This window comes from Panthera pardus, unplaced genomic scaffold (assembly GCF_024362965.1).
Source record: "Panthera pardus isolate Hobbes unplaced genomic scaffold, ASM2436296v1 HiC_scaffold_19, whole genome shotgun sequence".
NCBI classification, from domain to species: domain Eukaryota; kingdom Metazoa; phylum Chordata; class Mammalia; order Carnivora; family Felidae; genus Panthera; species Panthera pardus.
Genome location: NW_026526754.1, coordinates 12015180 through 12033677, shown reverse-complemented (window position 1 = coordinate 12033677; position 18498 = coordinate 12015180). Strand labels below are relative to the sequence as shown.

At 46.3% G+C, this 18498-nt stretch overlaps 1 protein-coding gene and 1 long non-coding RNA gene across 4 annotated transcripts in view; one reads left to right on the top strand and one right to left on the bottom strand.

Moving 5' to 3' along the window:
- LOC109270668 (uncharacterized) overlaps positions 1-3050 on the bottom strand; it is an 18969-nt gene extending 15919 nt beyond the window's left edge. The window contains exon 1 of one of the 2 annotated variants that reach the window (XR_002081628.2): positions 2961-3050. This is a non-coding gene — a long non-coding RNA (uncharacterized LOC109270668). Of the gene's footprint in view, positions 1-2055; positions 2185-2960 lie in introns of those variants that run through there. The other variant, XR_002081629.2, reaches the window with a different exon arrangement.
- MARVELD3 (MARVEL domain containing 3) lies at positions 2314-18498 on the top strand. 2 transcript variants are annotated; one of them, XM_019455362.2, is made up of 3 exons: positions 2314-2755; positions 5684-5811; positions 16851-18498. In XM_019455362.2, exons 1-3 carry the CDS (start codon positions 2370-2372, stop codon positions 17486-17488), a joined length of 1152 nt encoding a protein of 383 aa, XP_019310907.2. In that variant the 5' UTR covers positions 2314-2369; the 3' UTR covers positions 17489-18498. The 2 variants fall into 2 exon arrangements, with proteins under 2 accessions (XP_019310907.2, XP_019310908.2); XM_019455363.2 differs by lacking the exon at positions 16851-18498 and adding an exon at positions 10927-12414 and having other exon boundaries at positions 2315-2755.

Here is an 18498-nt window from a genome sequence, read left to right as displayed (position 1 = left end):
TGAGTAGGGTATAAAATAAAATGATGGAAAACAATTGGGGATTACAAAAAAAAAAAAAGTAAAGATACAAAACAAAACAAAAACAAGGGAAACAAAAAGGTGAGCTGGTGAGGGGGGTTGTTTATTCAAAAAGAGGGTTCCAGAGCCCCAGAGGCAAAGTCTGAGAGAGGCAGCACTTTGCCACTTGAACCATCCTGTGTCTGCCCGTTCACCAGGCCTCTTATACAGCCACAGTTGTGCCAGGCTCAGAACAGGGTATCGTTCAAATAAATATCTGTGGAAGGCCCTAGGATTAGGTCCACAGGGCTCCTGTGGGCTGCTGTGTGGCAGGTAGGCCTGTGATCTCACCCTCCTGGGTTTCCTACTACCTCACTCAGCACTTCTTAATCCTCTTAGTGTTGGCTCTAAATGTTAGATTTCCCAGGGACTCTGCCCAAGGCCTTCCTCTGCACTCTAACCCCTCTGTCCTCAGGTGAGTGCCTTTACTCCCACGGAGTGTCTCCACCCCACCCTCTCCCTGCTCCAGACTCATTCACCTATTCCTTCACAACTGAACACCTACACTTAGATGAATCACAGTCACCTCAAATTTTGCATGTCCAAAATGGAACTTTCCACTTTTCCCCATATCTTGTTCCCTCCAGTCTTCCCAATTCAGTAAATGGCTGCCTCCACCGCCCAGTCACTTCTCACTTGCCTTCACTCCCCTACATCCAATCCATCCTGTAAGTTCTTCCTGGATGAGAAGGAGGCAGCTTTGGGGATATCTGAGAGAATGTTCCAGAAAGAGAAGCTCCTCCACTACCCAGTCACTTCTCACTTGCCTTCACTCCCCTACATCCAATCCATCCTGTAAGTTCTTCCTCCAAACCACAACCTGGATCTGAATATTTCTCACCAGCAACTGAGTCACTATCACCCATCAGATTGCTTTGGTAGCTTCTTTTTCTTCTTCTTTCTTTAAAGTTTATTTTTTTATTGCGAGAGAGAGAGAGAGAGAGAGAGAGCGAGCAGGGGAGGGGCAGAGAGAGAGAGGGAGAGAGAAAGAATCCCAAGCAGGGTCCGTGCTGTCAGCGTGGAGCACGACGTGGGGCTCCAACTCACAAACCTGAGAGACCATGACCTGAGCCAAAACCAAGAGTCGGATGCTTAAGTGACTGAGCCACCCAGGCGCCTCTGCTTTGCTGGCTTCCTAATTCATCTGATGCCTCTACCCTTGACCTCCTGTCATCCACCCTCCACACAAAAACCAGAGTAGTATTGTAAAACCATAAATCAGAACAAGTCGTTCTCTTGCTCAAAACTATTCAGTATTTTCCCATTACTTTCAGAACGAAAATGCAGACTCTTCACCCTAAAGACCCTACATCACCTGCTCCACCTCTCAGCGTCATCCCATCCCCTCTCACTCCTCTCGCAGAAACCTTCTTCTCCAGCTCTCTGCATTACTCAGCTTCTCTTTCTGGAACGTTCTGTCAGCTATCCCCAAAGCTGCCTCCTCTCATCCAGGACTGAACTCAAAGGTCCCTTCTCAGACCTGCAGAAAGAAACCTGCCCTCCTCCTTGTTAAATTTTAGACATTGTCTTCTTTCTTCCTCTAGGGCCCTTTCTCTCTTTTCCCACACACGCCAGAAGGGAAGCGCCTACAATGAGAGTTTGCCACTGTATCTTCAGGGCCTGCTAGAGTAGGTGCTCACATATATTTGTCTAAAGGATTCATTAACAGACGGCAATTTTATGTTTTTAAATATCCTCACTTGACAAAAGAAAAAGCTGCCTATTCCGCGTAGGTTAGTCATTTTAAAAAACGTTCATAAGCCCAGGGCTATGGCAGTAGACGAACTGGCCACAAGCACCCCTGAACAACACAGTTGTAAGGACAGCAGAAGAGGGAGGAAGACAGAGAGGGCCAGTGGAGGGGAAGCCGGCTGGGTGGCTGGGTGACTGGGTGGCTGGAGGGCCATAAAAATGGGTGAGCGAACGGATGCGCACGCTCCGGGAACGCACACCCACGGGGCTAAGAAAGTCGAGAACTCACTTCTCTTTACCACCCACCTTTCGGGGTCACTGAGAGGATACGCCAAAGAAGACGAGGTGTGGTGGGCGGGAGGTCGTCAGCTCCGCTGCGCGCAGAGCAGCGAGCCACACCCCCAAGCCCTAGCCCAGCACGCGCTTCTCGCTTCTCGAGCGCCCAGCCGCGCCCCCTGCCGGCAGCGCGCTTAGGTAAGCGCTCCCCGAGCCCGCCGTGCCGCTAGTGCGCGTGCGCGCAGGTGAGCGTCCCGCCCCGCCCCCGGGCTTGGCCACCTGCCCGGGAAACTTGTGGATTGTTGCCCTCGGGTCGCTCCGGGGTGGGGACGCGGAACTGGGCCATGGAAGATACGTCGGGGGCTCGCGAGCCCCGTGCCCGACCGAGAGAGCGGGACCCAGACCGGCACTCCCGTCCGGACCGAGACCTCCACCCCGAGCGACAGCGGGACAGACACGGGAACCGGCGCAGGGAGAGAAACGGGGGCGAGCGCAGGGACGGGGACCGGGACAGGGGGAGGGACCGGGACCCCCGCCACGACAGACACAGGGTCGAAGACCTTCGCGCGGGTGAACAAAGAGTTTGGGAAAAGTCCCGCCAGAGCCGGACACGGGACGGACCCCGCAAGCCGACCTGGGACTCAGCCTCGCCCCGCTGGCCCGCGCCTTGGGAAACCACGGAGCCGTCGCTCCCGAGGAAGGAGCGCTTCGGGCACCGTGACCCGACAAGGTGAGGTGGGGTTAAGGGGCGCCCTGAGACCTGGGCACCCAGGAAGCCTGGGTCTGCGGCCTGTCTGCGCTGCTCCCACGCCCCCGGCTTCGTGGCCTAAGAGGCCGGCTTAAAGAAAGACAGTGCCATTCCTCCCTTTTGCACTCTTGGAGGTGACCTGGGAGGGAAAGAAAACCTTACGGTGCCCCCACTTCTTGATCCGAACCTGATTAACAAAGTAGAAACCACTCCTGTTAGCAGTGGCAGGGCCAGGGACCAGGTAAGGTGGAAGAGAGGACTTCAGGACAGGAAAGGGAAGCGGTGGGAAGGAGATTAAGTAGGTGGTGTTAACTTGAGGCTCCTCCCACACGACTGCCCCTTGGGGCTTCAGACCCTGAGACCTTTGTCCAGTGTTCCCAAACCAGCCCACCTCCAAGTCCCAGTGCCAAGGGCTAATTAAAAGCCGCCCAGTGAAGGGTTAATAGTTGAATCTGCAACTTCTTCTAGGGGTATATGCGTTTCAAAACAGACAGCTGGGAGAGGCTACCGGTTTAGCCAAAGAACTAAATGCACCTAAAACTCCCACCGAAGGGCAGAGATTTCCCTACCTTTGTCACTGAAGTCTTTCCGGGCAGCCTCATTCAAATCCCATGATTGTTTCAGATCCCACCCCGCTGAATGAACACAGTGTGCCATCCTTGCCCGGTAGAGCACAGAGAATTCCCTTATGGGCCTTGTGAGGTGAAAGCCTCTTGCTGTTCTGCAGGACTTAGTACGCTGAGAGAGGGTAAGGATGGAAGGCAGGAGAGGAGGCAGTCCTAGACCCCACACCTCCTTCTAGGGCGTTGGTCTTTTTTCCCTCAAACATTCCATCCAACTCCACAAATATTACTGAATGCCCACATTAGATTATGTGCCAGGCCAACAAGGAGAAAAGTACTAGAGTGATGGCTGCTTTCTGGTTGACCCCTGCCCTCTTCTCTACGGAGGAGTCAGGTTCCTCTCTGCTATAGGATTTGGAGGCTTAAGCTTGGCCTCCCTCCCTGTTGTGTCCACACAGCGGGGAAAGCTGTTATCTTGAGCTTATGTTACATTATCTAAAACCAACTAGCCAAACTATGAAAAAGGGTGTGCCCAGATATAGTCACAGGCACTAGTTATTGTTCATCCCTGACCAAAGCCAAATTGCTTTGGTAGCTCTTCAGAGCTACATTTTGGATTTCCTTCTAAGTCAGTGTCCCAGTCCACCACCCCAGCCCCAAACGAGTGAAGGGAATACTTTTGTGTTTTTGGCTCACAGACAGTTGGTGGTTTGAAACCAAAGGACAATCTATTTCCACGTTTCCTCTACACAATAAGCTTTTATTTAATCAGCAGGATGTAGGAGCCAGAGCTCCATTACTTAATGGGTGAGATATCCTGGCAGTGTCCACAGTCTGGTAGGAGACAGACAAGTAAACGGGCTGGTTGCAGCACAGTGTGAAATGTGCCACTTCAGGGGAAGCCAATTTGAAGAGAACAGATCCCCTGCCTAAGATCTGGAAGATTTCTTGGAGCACAATGCCCACAAAGCTGAGTTCTGGAAAAGGGGCAAGAATGGGAAGACTGGGAGAGGAAGATGAAAGGGGTTCCAAGCAGAGAAATAGCTTCCATAGTGACCTAGAGCATGGGAATGCTGTCATCTTTTTGGGGGGTGGGAGTGGGGGGTTGGGGGTGGAGAAAGGAAGTTTATTATGGATGGGTCTGTGAGTATGAGGTTGTGAGTGAAGAGAGAAGAGCAAGGGCTCTCCTGTGTTGTGCTAAAAGTTTGGACTTTATCCAAGGCCATAAGAGTTTAAGGATTTCAAACCCAAGAGATCCATGATGAGAACATTAGAAGGATCCCTGGAGCCGAGTAGGTGGAATGCAGACCCCACCATTGCTTCTCGGACAAAGCTCAGGATATGCTGGCTAAAGGGGGAAAGAAAAAAAGTGCCAGAACTAGCAGAGGAAGAGAGAGAGAGATGACTTCCAAAGTTGTCTGTACTACCCATAGGCCTAGAGAGTTATTGCAGACTAAGATCTTTCTAAAGTAACAAGAGAATGAAGAGAATGCCAGCCTGGGCATCAGAGTCTTGTGAGTGCAAACTAATTTGTTTTTGTTTTTTTTAATGTTTATTTATTTTTGAGAGAGAGAGAGAAAGAGAGACAGAGTGTGAGGGACAGAGAGAGGGAGATACAGAATCCAAAGCAGGCTCCAGGCTCCGAGCTGTCAGCACAGATCCAGATGCAGGGCTTGAACTCACAAGCCATCAGATCATAACCTGAGCTGAAGTCAGATACTTTTTAAAAAAAAATTTTTTTTAAATTAACATTTATTTGCATTTTGAGAGTCAGAGACAGAAAGAGCACTAGCAGGGGAGGTGCAGAGAGAGGGAGACACAGAACTGGAAGCAGGCTCCAGGCTCTGAGCTGTCAGCACAGAACCCGATGTGGGGCTCGAACCCACAAACCGTGAGATCACGACCCGAGGTGAAGTCAGTCGCCCAACCGACTGAGCCACCCAGGTGCCCCTGAAGTCAGATCCTTAACCAACTGAGCCACCCAGGCTCCTTGAATGCAAACTAGTTTTAAAGAAAGCCGGGTCTGTGATGACTGAAAACCTAGGCTCACAAAGGTGGCTCCTGGCTACCTAGTTAGCTGCAGGTGGACAGACTAGCATCAAATCAGTGTTCAGAATTGTAGAGATATGTGATGTGGTAGCTTAACAATGTTGGGCTAAGTATTTGGATACTCTGTGGGGCCACTAAACCAGGGAAATCTCTGGAATATGAAGTACTACGGCAAATGTTGTTTCTGTTCTGCCCATCTCTTTAATGTCTGGGCCCAGTTCGAGATGTTCAGTGTTCTAATACTGAACAAGCTCTTGAATTTGAAGCCCCTAATGACCATATATGTTTTTGGTTATAGTGAACCTACTTCAGGGAGATACCTGCCCTCGAACCCCAGGTCTGGACAAGAGGGAGTGGAATATTACCAGTCAGAGGCTGAAGGACTCCTGGAATGCCATAAATGCAAATACTTGTGCACTGGGAGAGGTGAGCCATTTTGACCATTTACTGTTTGCTGATGGTTCTCAAAGGGATCTGAGCTGGCGAAGCAAAAATTCAAGTAGATTTCCCTTTTGGGTCCCTAGCATTTTCATTTCCATAATTGCAATGAGGTTCTCATTCCCCCCACCCCGCCTTCCCCCCGCCTCCCCAAAAGAGTAGGAACGTCTGAAAGGTACAGCTAGATTTCCGGTGCTTCTCTTCAGATGTGCCCTGGGGTCTGGCGAGGCAAGCAGCAATGCTGGCAGGTTTCAGGCCTCAGAGGTGGAAGAATGGCAGGCAGAACCAGCTATGAGCTGTCAGCTGTGGGAGGGCTGAGTTAGAGCCACCTGGAGGGGGCAGCCTAGTAGCATTTCATGTTACAGTTAATACTTGTTGACTGAGATCCATAGTAAGAAATTTATTGTACATTAAGACCAAGTTCACACACACACAGATGTTGTGAAACCATACTTACCTTATTATATACCAAGTACATGGGTAATTTCTATTGTACTGGTTCTTTTTTTTTTTTTTTAAGTTTACTTATTTTTGAGAGAGAAAGCATGAGTGAGGGTGGGGCAGAGAGAGAGAGAGAGAGGGAGACATAGAGTACGAAGCAGGCTCCAGGCTCTGAGCTGTCAGCACCGAGCGCAATGCAGGGCTCAAACCCACAAACCACGGGATCATGACCTGAGCTAAAGTAGGACGCTTAACTGACTTTTCTAGCCACCCAGATGCCCCTGTTGTACTGTTTCATTGAGAACAAACAAAAAGAAAAAAAAAAACACAGTTACTAGAACACACAGTTAGCAAAAACACTTAAATGATATCATGCATCAGCTCCAAATGTGGTTCCCAGAGTTCCCATCCAAACCTGAGTGTTTGGCCTTGCCAGCTATGAAGAAAATCTGGTTTGCCAGGGTGAGCCCAAATCACATGATTTGGTGAGAAGTTTTTCTAAGCTGCATATGACTAAGGGGGAAAACTTCTCAGCCTAAGGGTGAGAAATCAAGGAACTTGTCCCTGAAAATGTACTGTAGGATCATTCCAATGATGCACATGATTGTGAGATTCTATGGAACTTTCGTGAAAAAGCTCTAGGCAATCCAGATACAAGAATCTGCACTCTAGTTCACATATACTGGCACAACCTCATTGCTTCTAATTCACTTAGTAACTCCGGAGGCTCAGAGAGGTATCTAAGCTCAGGTGTTAAGTGGAAGAGCTGGAATGCAAACTTGGAGTAACTCCAAGACCTAAAGTGGTTTACTCACTTGACCTTTCTTTTTTTCTTGCTGATAAAAATAAGAGGAATAAGCCAGAGGCTGGTTAACAGGTTTCTCAGTAGAAGTATGTTTTCCTCTGTGATTATTTTACCAAGAGGAGAGGGCAGGACTTGAAGCTCCTGACCCAAATGCACCTTGATTTAGCTTTGTCTGCTCCTGGCTATTTGGCTTTGGGCCTAGAGGTCATTTCTGAGTCAAGATAGTGAAAGGATAGTTCACTAGTCCCAAGCTAACCATTGAAGGCTTTTTAAGGATTCTGGATGTTCAGAAACCCACATCAGTACACAATACTTGGTGTTGTGTTGAAACAGCCATTAAACGTAGGAACTTGTCTCCAGCAGGAAATGCATGCCTGGATAAAGGCCACCTGAAGATTTTCAGCCCTGTCTTAGAGTAGATCTTTTGTGACTTCCTCTTTGGTGAAATCATGTCCTCTTCCAGCAAACTGGTGGAGAAGGGAGGAAGCTGTGTCCCTCTCTGACTTCCTAGGGAGACCTAGGAGTTGGGGCTTTGAGCCATGCTTTGGAAGAGTTCAGTGGAACAGTCAGGACACTGACACAAAGAGCGGGGTCCCACATTCACTTATGAGCAAGTCCCCTCAGATACTAAAATCTTCAGGGGCTGAGACTAAAGATGAGACAAAAAGCAGGTACAAATGTCCCCGTTTGTATCTCAGATCACCAGTGCATGTGCATGTACAGGTTGTACTCATTTATTGTCTGGAGGGACAGGTGAGGAGTTGCAAGTTCCCTGGGTGCATTTCCTGCTCTCCTTCTTGGCTCCCTGATTTATTTGGAGCAGTTTCGTTTTGCCTTTGGTCTTTCTCTCTCCCCTTCGACCAGTAGTGCTCAAATCATGACATTTGCATTCAGGTTAATTGCGCATCTCCCTCAGCCCTGCTTATTCTTTTCTGGTTCTATAAAATTTAAAATAAGAATAAGGAAGGGTGCCTGGGTGGCTCAGTTGGTTGAGTGTCTGACTCTTGATTTTGGTTCAGGTCATGATTTTCAGGTCGTGGGATCAAGCCCCTTCTCAGGCCCTGCACTAAGCATGGAGCCTGCTTAAGATTCTGTCTCTCTGGGGCACCTGGGTGGCTCAGCCGGTTAAACACCTGACTTCCTTTCCACTCAGATCATGATCTCAGGGGTCATGGGTTCAGGCCCCACATCAGGCTTTGTGCTGATAGTTCAGAGCCTGCTTGGGATTCTCTCTTCCCTCTCTCTCTGCCCCTCCCCTGCTCATGCTCTCTCTCTCTCTTTCAAAATAAATAATTTTTAAAATATTTAATCATTTTTGAGAGAGTCAGAAAGAGAATGTGAGCAGGGGAGGGTCAGAGAGAGGGAGACACAGAATCTGAAGCAGGCTCCAGGCTCTGAGCTGTCAGCACAGAGCCCGACGTAGGGCTTGAACCCATGGACCACAATATCATGACCTGACCCAAAGTCGGACACCTAACCAACTGAGCTACCCACGTGCCCCAAAATAAATTAAAATAAAAAAAAAAATTCTCTCCCTCTGCCCCTCTTCCCAGCCTGTGCTTGTTCTCTTTCTCTTTCTCAAAATAAAAATAAAAATAAAAATAAAACCTATAAAATAGGAATAAGGGGCTTGTAGGGTCTCTGCTCTCCCCACACCGTATTAAGAAATATACATATTTGTTCCCATACATCAAAGACATTGGGAAAACCCTAAATGTTCTTTACATTGGAATTATTTAAACTTGTGGTATTCTATACATCCTTTAAAAATATGAAGTATATTGATTTATATTTGCTGAGATGGAAAAAAATGTTCACACTATATTCTTAACTGAAAAAAATAGGTTAAATAATAGTAGAGTAGGTCCCCATTTTTCACCTAAAAGCAAATAAACAATAGAAAAATTATGCATATATGACAGAAAAGTCCAGAAGAAAAAGTAATGGTCACAGTGGTTATTTTTTTAATTGGTTGGGATTTAGATACCTTTACATTATATGTTTCTGTCTATATATATATATTTTTTACAGTAAGTATGTATTACTTTTATAATTAAAGAAAATAATGCTATCTGCATTTGGGGGGGAAATTGAAGAGTGTTAAGATAATACATGAGAGTGAATCATTCCAGTTACAGAACATGTAGATGTAACACAGCTTCATACAGCACACAGGCATCACCAGCTGGACCTAGGCACAAAATCTGGTTCTCTAAACCCCTGGGAGCTGCTGGGAGTCTACCCCGAGTCAGCTGACCTCTTGCAACCATTCAGGATATATAATTTCAAGCTCAGAAGCGCCCAGCCTTATAGAATCCTGAGAAAAAGAAGCCACACACACACAACGATATGATTCCATTTATATGAAATTCTAAAGGGATGCCTGAGTGACTCAGTTGGTTGAGCGTCCAACTCTTGATTTTGGCTCAGGTCATGATCTCATGGTTTGTGGGATTGAGCCCCACGTTGTGCTCTGCACTGCCAGCGAACAGCCTACTTGGGATTCTCTCTCTCCCTCTCTCTGTCCCTTCCCCGCTCGTTCCCTCTCTTTATCTCAAAATAAATAAACTTAAAAAAAATTCTAGAAAGCTCAACCTACTCATTCCTAATGGCAGAGAGCAGATCACTGGTTGTCTGAGGAGGAGGGTGAAAGACTGACCACAGTCTCTCAGGAACTTTCTGGGAAGATGAAAACATTCTGAATCTTGACTCAGATTGCATGGCATGTGTGTTTGTCAAAACTCAACAAGCTTGGGGCGCCTGGGTGGCGCAGTCGGTTAAGTGTCCGACTTCAGCTCAGGTCACCATCTCGCGGTCCGTGAGTTCGAGCCCCGCGTCAGGCTCTGGGCTGATGGCTCAGAGCCTGGAGCCTGCTTCCGATTCTGTGTCTCCTTCTCTCTCTGCCCCTCCCCCCTTCATGCTCTGTCTCTCTCTGTCTCAAAAATAAATAAACGTTAAAAAAAAAAAATTAAAAAAAAAAACTCAACAAGCTGTACATTCAATGTGGGTCATTTTCTTCCATGTCAGTTATATCTCAATGAAGTGGGTCTTAAGGAAAGCAGCCAACTTTGGCGGAAAAGCTGGAGCTCTTTCCTTGTTCAAGACAAAGAAACCAAGGGCCCTGAGAGAATCTAGCCCTGAGAAAAAGACCACAGCCCAAATTTGCTTTTTAGGGAAACTAAAGAAAACAAAGTTAAACTTTAGAACATACTTACTGAGTTGAAATCTAAGAACAATGAAACCCATTACATTTCTTTAATTCAGGAAGCCTTGTGGGTTTAATTGACCTAATCTTTCCTGTTTCTAATATATGTGAACCACAGTTGACATTTTGATGTATAACTTCTATACTATTTTCTGACTTCATTGTATTTTTTTAAGCTCTGCGTTATTTCCTTCAAACTTGGAGAGGTTTCCTCTTTCAAACTGAAGAAAGCCACAAAACGTATCTAAAGAGAAGATAACTATTTTTTAGTCTTCTTGGCATGGATGGGCTGGGGCTGAGAATGTTCTTGCCTTCTATCAAGGATGCCTTTCTTTCTGGTTGGTAACTGGTCTGATTTCTCTCACCCTCTTCCTGCACCCCATGAGGGGCAAGCTGTTTTGAGAGTTATTCTTTCTAGCCTAGAGTACTTCCAGCATCATTTCCGGAGCCCACAGTTGCACGCTAGCACCTAATGTTCATCAGGCGGCTTTGGCTGATCGGGGCCTCCCCATGGTGGTGGTAGGGGGTGTGTGTGTGCGGAATAAAGAGACTGCTGTGGTGCTGGCTACTGCAGGGAAGATGAGCAGCAAGGTGGAAGTCTCCAAGCCTGAAACAGCACCTGTGAAAATGGTAACACACCCTTCTTTTGCAGCCTGCTGTCAGATGCTGGAGGTTCTCCTGAACTTGTTGATCCTGGCCTGCAGTTCTGTGTCTTACAGTTCCACAGGGGGCTACACAGGCATCACCAGCCTGGGGGGCATTTACTACTACCAGTTTGGAGGGGCTTACAGTGGTTTCGATGGTGCTGATGGGGAGAAAGCGCAGCAGCTGGATGTCCAGTTCTACCAGCTGAAGCTGCCCACCGTCACTGTGGCCATGGCCTGTGGTGGAGCCCTCATGGCCTTCTGCTGTCTCCTGGTTGTTCTGGGTGTCCTGCGGGTCCCATGGCACTGCCCCCTGTGGCTGGTGATCGAAGGCTTGCTGGACGTACTCATTGCCGGGGCCTACATCCCAGCTCTGTACTTCTATTTCCACCACCTCTCTGCTGCCTACGCCTCTCCAGTGTGCAAAGAGAGGGAGGTGCTGTACCAAAGCAAAGGCTACAGCGGCTTCGGCTGCAGCTTCCATGGGGGAGACATAGGAGTTGGAATCTTTGCTACGCTAGCCATTGGGGTCTTTGCTCTAGGGGCTGTGCTGGCCATCAGGGGTTACCGAAAGGTCAGGAAGCTGAAAGAGAAGCCTGCAGAGATGTTGGAGTTTTAGGCTTTGTAAAAAACCGTCCTGCCCAATATAAGTGATGGTAGTTACTCTGAACGACTGGAATACTGGAATACTTCACTGTGGGACTTGCCAGCCCTTGAAGACTGATGGGCCGACTTTGGTATCCTGCATGAAGCTCTGGGTTACACAGAGCAGTGTTCTCTGATGTACCACACTCGGGTTCTAGAGTCCTTTCTTGGTGAGCGATGACCCACAATTATTGAAACAGAACAAAACTGGAGGTCGAGACCCACAAGGAAGAGGCATGTGCTGTAGGACAAGGCACTTTTGATTAACTAGAGAGAGGTGACCAAGTGAATCTGAAGAACCTTATCTTTAAAGTCCCTGAAAAGCCATCTACCAGGAGACAAGCATTTCAGCCTGAACTTTTCTAAACACAACTGTTTTAAGCAGATGAGCCCCGAAGTTCTTCCACACTGAGATCTCCGATCCTACACGTCCTTAATGCTCTGGGTGCAGGGTGTAGGGATGGATGCTGGGGTGACACTGCCTGTAAAATTTAAGTTGGAGGTAGTCGTGGGCTGAACAAAGAGGAATACGATTAATTCAATGAGATGCAAAGAAGCTACTCCAACAAGCTGCTTAGAGTGGCCTTGAAAGCTCAATAAGTGTTTTGTACCTCTTGTAAATGTGCCATTGTATGAAGAATTCAACCCAACATCTGGGAGGCAGGAGCCATCCAGAATAAAAGAATGTAAAATCTTTCCCAACAGTAGAATGCCACTTTTGGCCAGACAATTTAATGGGTCCTATTACATGTTAAATTATGGCTTCTGGAACATTACAATATATTCTTGGTACAAATGAATATGTTCTTTGCATTACATGAGCCAAATAAAAATCCAAAGAAAAATTTTAACTTGGAGGTGATGTCTGCTTGAGATTCTCTCTCTCCCTCTCCCTCTGCCCTTCCCTGGCCCATGTGCACACGCTCTCTGTCTCAAAAACAAACAAACAAATTAAAAAGTGACTTCCATTTGGGTTTAGAAAGTGAAATATATGCTTGTATATGATTAGAAAATTTCTTGAAGAGGGGCACCTGGGTGGCTCACCCGGTTAAGTATCCAACTTTGGCTCAGGTCATGATCTCATGATTTGTGGGTTCAAGCCCAGCGCTGGGCTCTGTGCCGACAGTAGTGAAGCCTGCTTCGGATTCTCTGTCTCCTTCTCTCTGTCTGCCTCTTCCCCACTCGTGTGTGCTCTCTCTGAAAAATAAAATAAATAAACATTTTTAAAAAAAAGAAAATTTCTTCAAGAATGTACATAAGAAGGCTTTAGGAATATTTGCTTCTGGAGAGAAGGAGATTTTATTTTTCATTTTATGCCTGGCTTGACTGCACATGTTTGTTTTATTTTAGATAAATAAAAAAATTTGATTTGCTCTCCAGTTTTTTCACATTTACTATATATATATATATATATATATATATATATATATATATATATATATTAATTTTTGTTTATTATTTTTAATTTACATCTAAGCATATAGTGCAACGATTTCAGGAGTAGATTCCTTAATGCCCCTTACCCTTTAGCCCATCCCCCCTCCCACAACCCCCCCCCCCCAGTAACCCTCTCTTTGTTCTCCATATTTAAGAGTCTCTTATGTTTTGTTCCTCTCCCTGTTTTTGTATTATTTTTGCTTCCCTTCCCTTATGTTCACCTGTTCTGCATCTTAAAGTCCTCATATGAGTGAAATCCTTTATTTGTATTTCTCTAATTTCACTTAGCATAATACCCTCTAGTTCCATCCATGTAGTTGCAAATGGCAAGATTTCCTTCTTTTTGATTGCTGAGTAATACTCCATTGTGTACATATACCACATCTTCGTTATCCATCCATCCATCGATGGACATTTGGGCTCTTCCCATACTTTGGCTATTGTATATAATGCTGCTATAAACGTTGGGGTGCATGTATCCCTTCGAAATAGCACTCCTGTATCCCGTGGATAAATGCCTAGTAGTGCAATTGCTGGGTCATAGGGTAGTTCTATTTTTAGTTTTTTGAGGAACCTCCATCCTGTTTTCCAGAGTGGCTGCACCAGCTTGCATTCCCACCAACAATGCAAAAGAGATCCTCTTTCTCTGCATCCTTGCCAACATCTGTTTGCCTGAGTTGTAAATGTTAGCCATTCTGACAGGTGTGAGGTAATATCTCATTGTGGTTTTGATTTGTATTTCCCTGATGATGAGTGATGCTGAGCATTTTTTCATGTGTCGGTTGGCCAGAAATAGATGTATAATTAAGCAGAATATTACATGTTCAGCCACAAAACCAGCCTCACCCAGAAGGACCCCATTTATAACAAAAATCTCATGTCTGTTTCAGTGTCCACTTCCTTCTACAGAGCCTTCTGCTCTTTCTGGAGACTTGACCCATCCCACCATAGAGATAAACTCCCAGCTCTGGCAGTCAGCATTTTTTTCCTCTTCTAATGGCTGTGAATCTTTCTGCACTAACAGCAAGGTTGGAAATAGGTGAGCCTGTTTGATATTAATAGCTAAGCCAGGCCAGGCCTGGCTGGTACTGTGATAATATTCAGTGGCTATATTCCTTCAACAGATCCCACATCACTGGACCCAGCAACAGACCATTATTCCTCTCAACTGTTGTAGCCCAGAGGGGTAGTTGACAAGATCTAGATTTATTTCACGTCATCCTAGCAGATACATGCTGTGTGGATCATGACTCCACTGTTTGGGCAGAATCTGTCCCAGAAGGGACAGCTTTCCCCATCTGGTAGAAGGATGGTGTTCCTGCTTCCCTTCAGGGGGAGAGATGTTAACACACGTACACAAGGAAAACCAAGGCAGAGAGAGGTGTTCTATGTAGAGGATAACTACTCCCCCTGAATTAGAATGATGTTTGGGCCAATTCACTTGCTCTGCTAGAGGGAGCCAGTGGCCGGTAGTTTATGGTGCTTGGGTGGAGAGTGGGCAGTTCTGATCTGATGTTATCTTCAAATTTAAATAAGAGGAATGTAGCTCCTCAACCGTTAAAGCCTTTGGCTGCTGTGTCCCATGGACCTCCTAGGAATTTGTGTGGGCCTTGCAGGAGTTAGGATCAGCAAAGCCAGTATGTTAGAGAAACTGGTATTTAGCTACCCAGGTTTTTGTTTGTTTTGAGAGACAGAGAGAGAGAGCAAGCAGGGGAGGGGCAGAGAGAGAGAGAGAGAGGGAGACAGAGCAGGCATTGCACTGTCAGTGCAGAGCCTGATGCAGGACTTGATCTCAAGAACCCTGAGATCATGACCTGAGCCAAAATCAAGAATCGGATAATAGGGTGCCTGAGTGGCTCAGTCGTTAAGAGTCTGACTCTTGGTTTCTGCTCAGACCATGATCTCACAGTTTGTAAGTTTGAGCCCCATGTCCGGCTCTGTGCTGCCAGTGTGGAGCCTGCTTGGGATTCATATTCTCTCTCTCTCTCTCTCTCTCTCTCTCTCTCAGAATAAACTTTAAAGAGTCAGATGTTTAACTGACTGAGCCACCCAGGCATCTCTAGCTGCCCAGTTTTTATACGCTGTGGTACTGTCTAATGTATTAGAGAGGTTTCCTGATTTCTGGGAAACCACACTTGTCCAATTTCTTAAATCTCTCACTAAGCCCCTTCCAATACCATCCACTTGTGTAACATTTTATGATTTTCCAAGTATTTTCATGTACTTGCTTTCATCAAGTCTCACCCCACCCTGTGGGATAAGACAGGCAGTTATCTTCATTCGTCAGATGAAGTGTGTGAGGCTTCGAGTCAGTGACTGGGGTAAGATCACCAGCAGTGAAGTGTGGGGACGTGAACCTGGTGTTCCCACTGGAGGGGTCATGTGCTTTCCTCTTAGTTCTCATCTCTGAACGCTGGAGAATGACAGGAGACATTCCCCCACAAGTACACCTAAGCAGAGGCTATGGCCTCTGTCCATGATGAATGAAAGCTGACCTTGGACAAGAAGATATTCAGTCTCCATTCGCCTGTTGATTCCTCCTGCCTTGCGGCATTTGTGAATTCCTTAAACTCAAAAGAAACCCCCAAGTGAACAGCCCATGTGTCCATCAGTTGAATAGACTGGGCCATCCACACAGTGACTTTGGAGCTACTTAACAAAGTATGTGGACACTGTCGGAGCTGATCTGAAAACATCTCCAGGAATAGTTAAATGAACAAAACAAGACTCAGAGCAATGTGTGCGGAATGCTTCCTGGTGAAAAAAGCAGGGCAGGGGTGATGAAATGCTGATTTGAGTGTGCTTTTATTTGCATAAAGAACACTGGAAAATTACATCAGGAAATAATGAAAGTGGTTGGGGGTAGAGAGCAGGGTGGACAGGGACATGAGTGACTTTTTTCCCTCAGTTTATACCTTTTCATGTCATTTTTAGTTTAAAAAAAAAACTTGAAGATTTGAAATAATTATAGATTCGCAAAATGTTACAAAAGCAGTAACAGAGAACTTGAATACCCTTAACCCAGTTTTCCACAATGGCCGCATCTTGCATAACCATAGTGTGATACTGTATCCGGGACATTGACAGTCTCCTGAGCGTATTTAGACTTCACCAGTTTTACAAGCACTCCCGTCTGTGTGGTTTTGTCATGTGTTACATTCATGTGGCCACCACTACCATCAACTACAGAACTGTTCCATCATCAGGCATCCCCAGGGCTTCCCCCCCTTATAGTCACAATGCAACCCCTCCCCACTCGTCCCCATCCCCGGACAACCATGGAACTGTGTGCTCTGTCTCCCTAATTTTGTCATTTTGAGACTGTTACATAAATGGAATCATACAGTGTGTGCCTTTGAGACTGGCTTTTTTCTCATAATTCCCTTGAGATCCACCCAAGTTGTTGCATGTATCAACGGCTCCTTCTCTTTTAATTGCTGAGTAGTTTTCCACAGTATGGATGTACCTGATTAACCGCTCGCTACCGAGGGACATTTGGGTTTCTGACACTAGGCTATTACAGACAAAGCTACTGTGAGCTTTCGTGTACACGGTTTTGTGTGGACTTTGAAGTTTTTGTTTCTTGAGGATGAGTGCTCCCAGAGTACAGTCGTAGGGTCACATGGTAAGTATGTTTTCGTTTTTTAAGAAACTGACAAAATTTTTTTCCCAGAGTGGCATTTTGTTTTTCGAACATATGAGTATTAAAAAAACAAAAACCACGGATGTTAATGTTAAATCCGACCATGTCCTTCAAATCAGGGCCCCAGTGGTACTTCTCTGATCTGACCTACAGTTTTCCTGGGTGTGAGTGACGTCAGCGTTAAATCCCGAATCTCTCTCCTCCTAGGTGTGGTACAGATAGTGGAGGTGATACTGAATGGGATGGTTCTCATGTGTATCGTGGCCTCCTACTTTGTCCTTGCTGGATTCAGTGCCAGCTTCACCAGTGGCGGCGGCTTTGGGAACAACTATTACTCACCGTTTGAGGGCACCGAGCTGGAGCAGGTTCGGCAGCTGGACCAGCAGTACACAGTCCTCCGGGCACCCCTGATATATGGCGGTGTGGCTGTTTCTCTGGGGCTGGGTGTCCTTACTATGGGCGTTTTACTCCAGGGAGCCCAAAGTCTAACCAAACTGTCGGCGAAGTGGCTCCTGCTGGAGGCCGCCTTCAGCCTCCTGGCGGCAGTGAGCTACAGCATAGGCATTGGCACTTACCTCCACGTAGCCTTGCGGATCAATGCCACAGACACTTGCAGAGCCAGAGCGCGGCTCTATGCCCGCAAGGGTCTCACCTGGATGAACTGCCAGCTGGCAGGCACTGATGGAGCCGCAGCCACCTTTGCTTGTCTTCTGGTGGTTACGTACGGTGCCAGCGTAGTGCTGGCCCTGCGGAGCTACCGGCAACAGAAGCACTACAAAGACAGCCAAGCACAGAACAGAAGTTACAATGACGCGCCTGAATACCTGTGGTCAGGAACGCTCTGAGACTTCTTCTGGAACCTAAATGGCAACCCACCTCCCTTGTTTCTCTCAAAAAGATGTGTCCCTTAAAGTGGCACGTTACACAACTATGGTCTTCACATACTTGATTTTACAAATGTTCCCTCTGGTACCAGTGCAAAGCTAGATGATCATTTCATTTTTTTAATCAGTAAGTCTTTGTTGGCTGAGAGCTTGAAAAAGATGTCTCCACCTTTGCAACAAAGAGCAACATTGCAAGTCTGGGGATGCCTTTGTGGTGTGGCTCTCTTACCAGATGGTAAGGTAATCATGATAATAGCTACATAGCCAGAAAAATTCTGAGAGATGAGAATTACACATCCGGGGTAGCAGGTCCAGTGTTACAGTAGAAATATCTTCCCGTCATAACTACTTAAGGTCATCAAAAGAGACGTGCCATTGCCCCCCGTATTTGGTCCCAGGGGAATGATTTTAAAGCAGTTGGATGATTGAGTTCTAAATGAGTAATTACATTCTGACTCTCTTAGAAGGAACACTCTGTTGGTACAGCAGTGTGCCCTGACTGCCTGGGTCCAACGGAGCGTTCCTCCCTTACAGATGGGAGCCAGGATTCCTGATGCATGAAGGGAGACGCTTTGAGAATGCATGTTCCTCCTCAGGATTCCTGCATTAGGGCTGAGAAAAAAGGGTTTTTCTGCCAGCGTCCAAGTTACTTTTTTGTTGCAAGTCATTCAATTGGATTTCACTTTCCTAAAATATCTTATAATTTTCTTAAATATGAGGCTTCCAGATGGAAACAAAATTCGTAAACTTCTTAAATGTGTTATTCAACTGATATCAAAAGTAAAATGTAGTGAATTTTATTAGACTAGAAAGGCTTACTGGAGGCTTCTTCATTTCTCCATCCCCTGACAGTCCCCTCTAGAGGAGCCCTTCAAAGGTAGATTGTAATCACTCAGGACCCTGGATTGTTTTCAGAATGTAATAGATCATTAACACTGAAAATTAAAAATAAAGTTTTTCACTTATTTTAA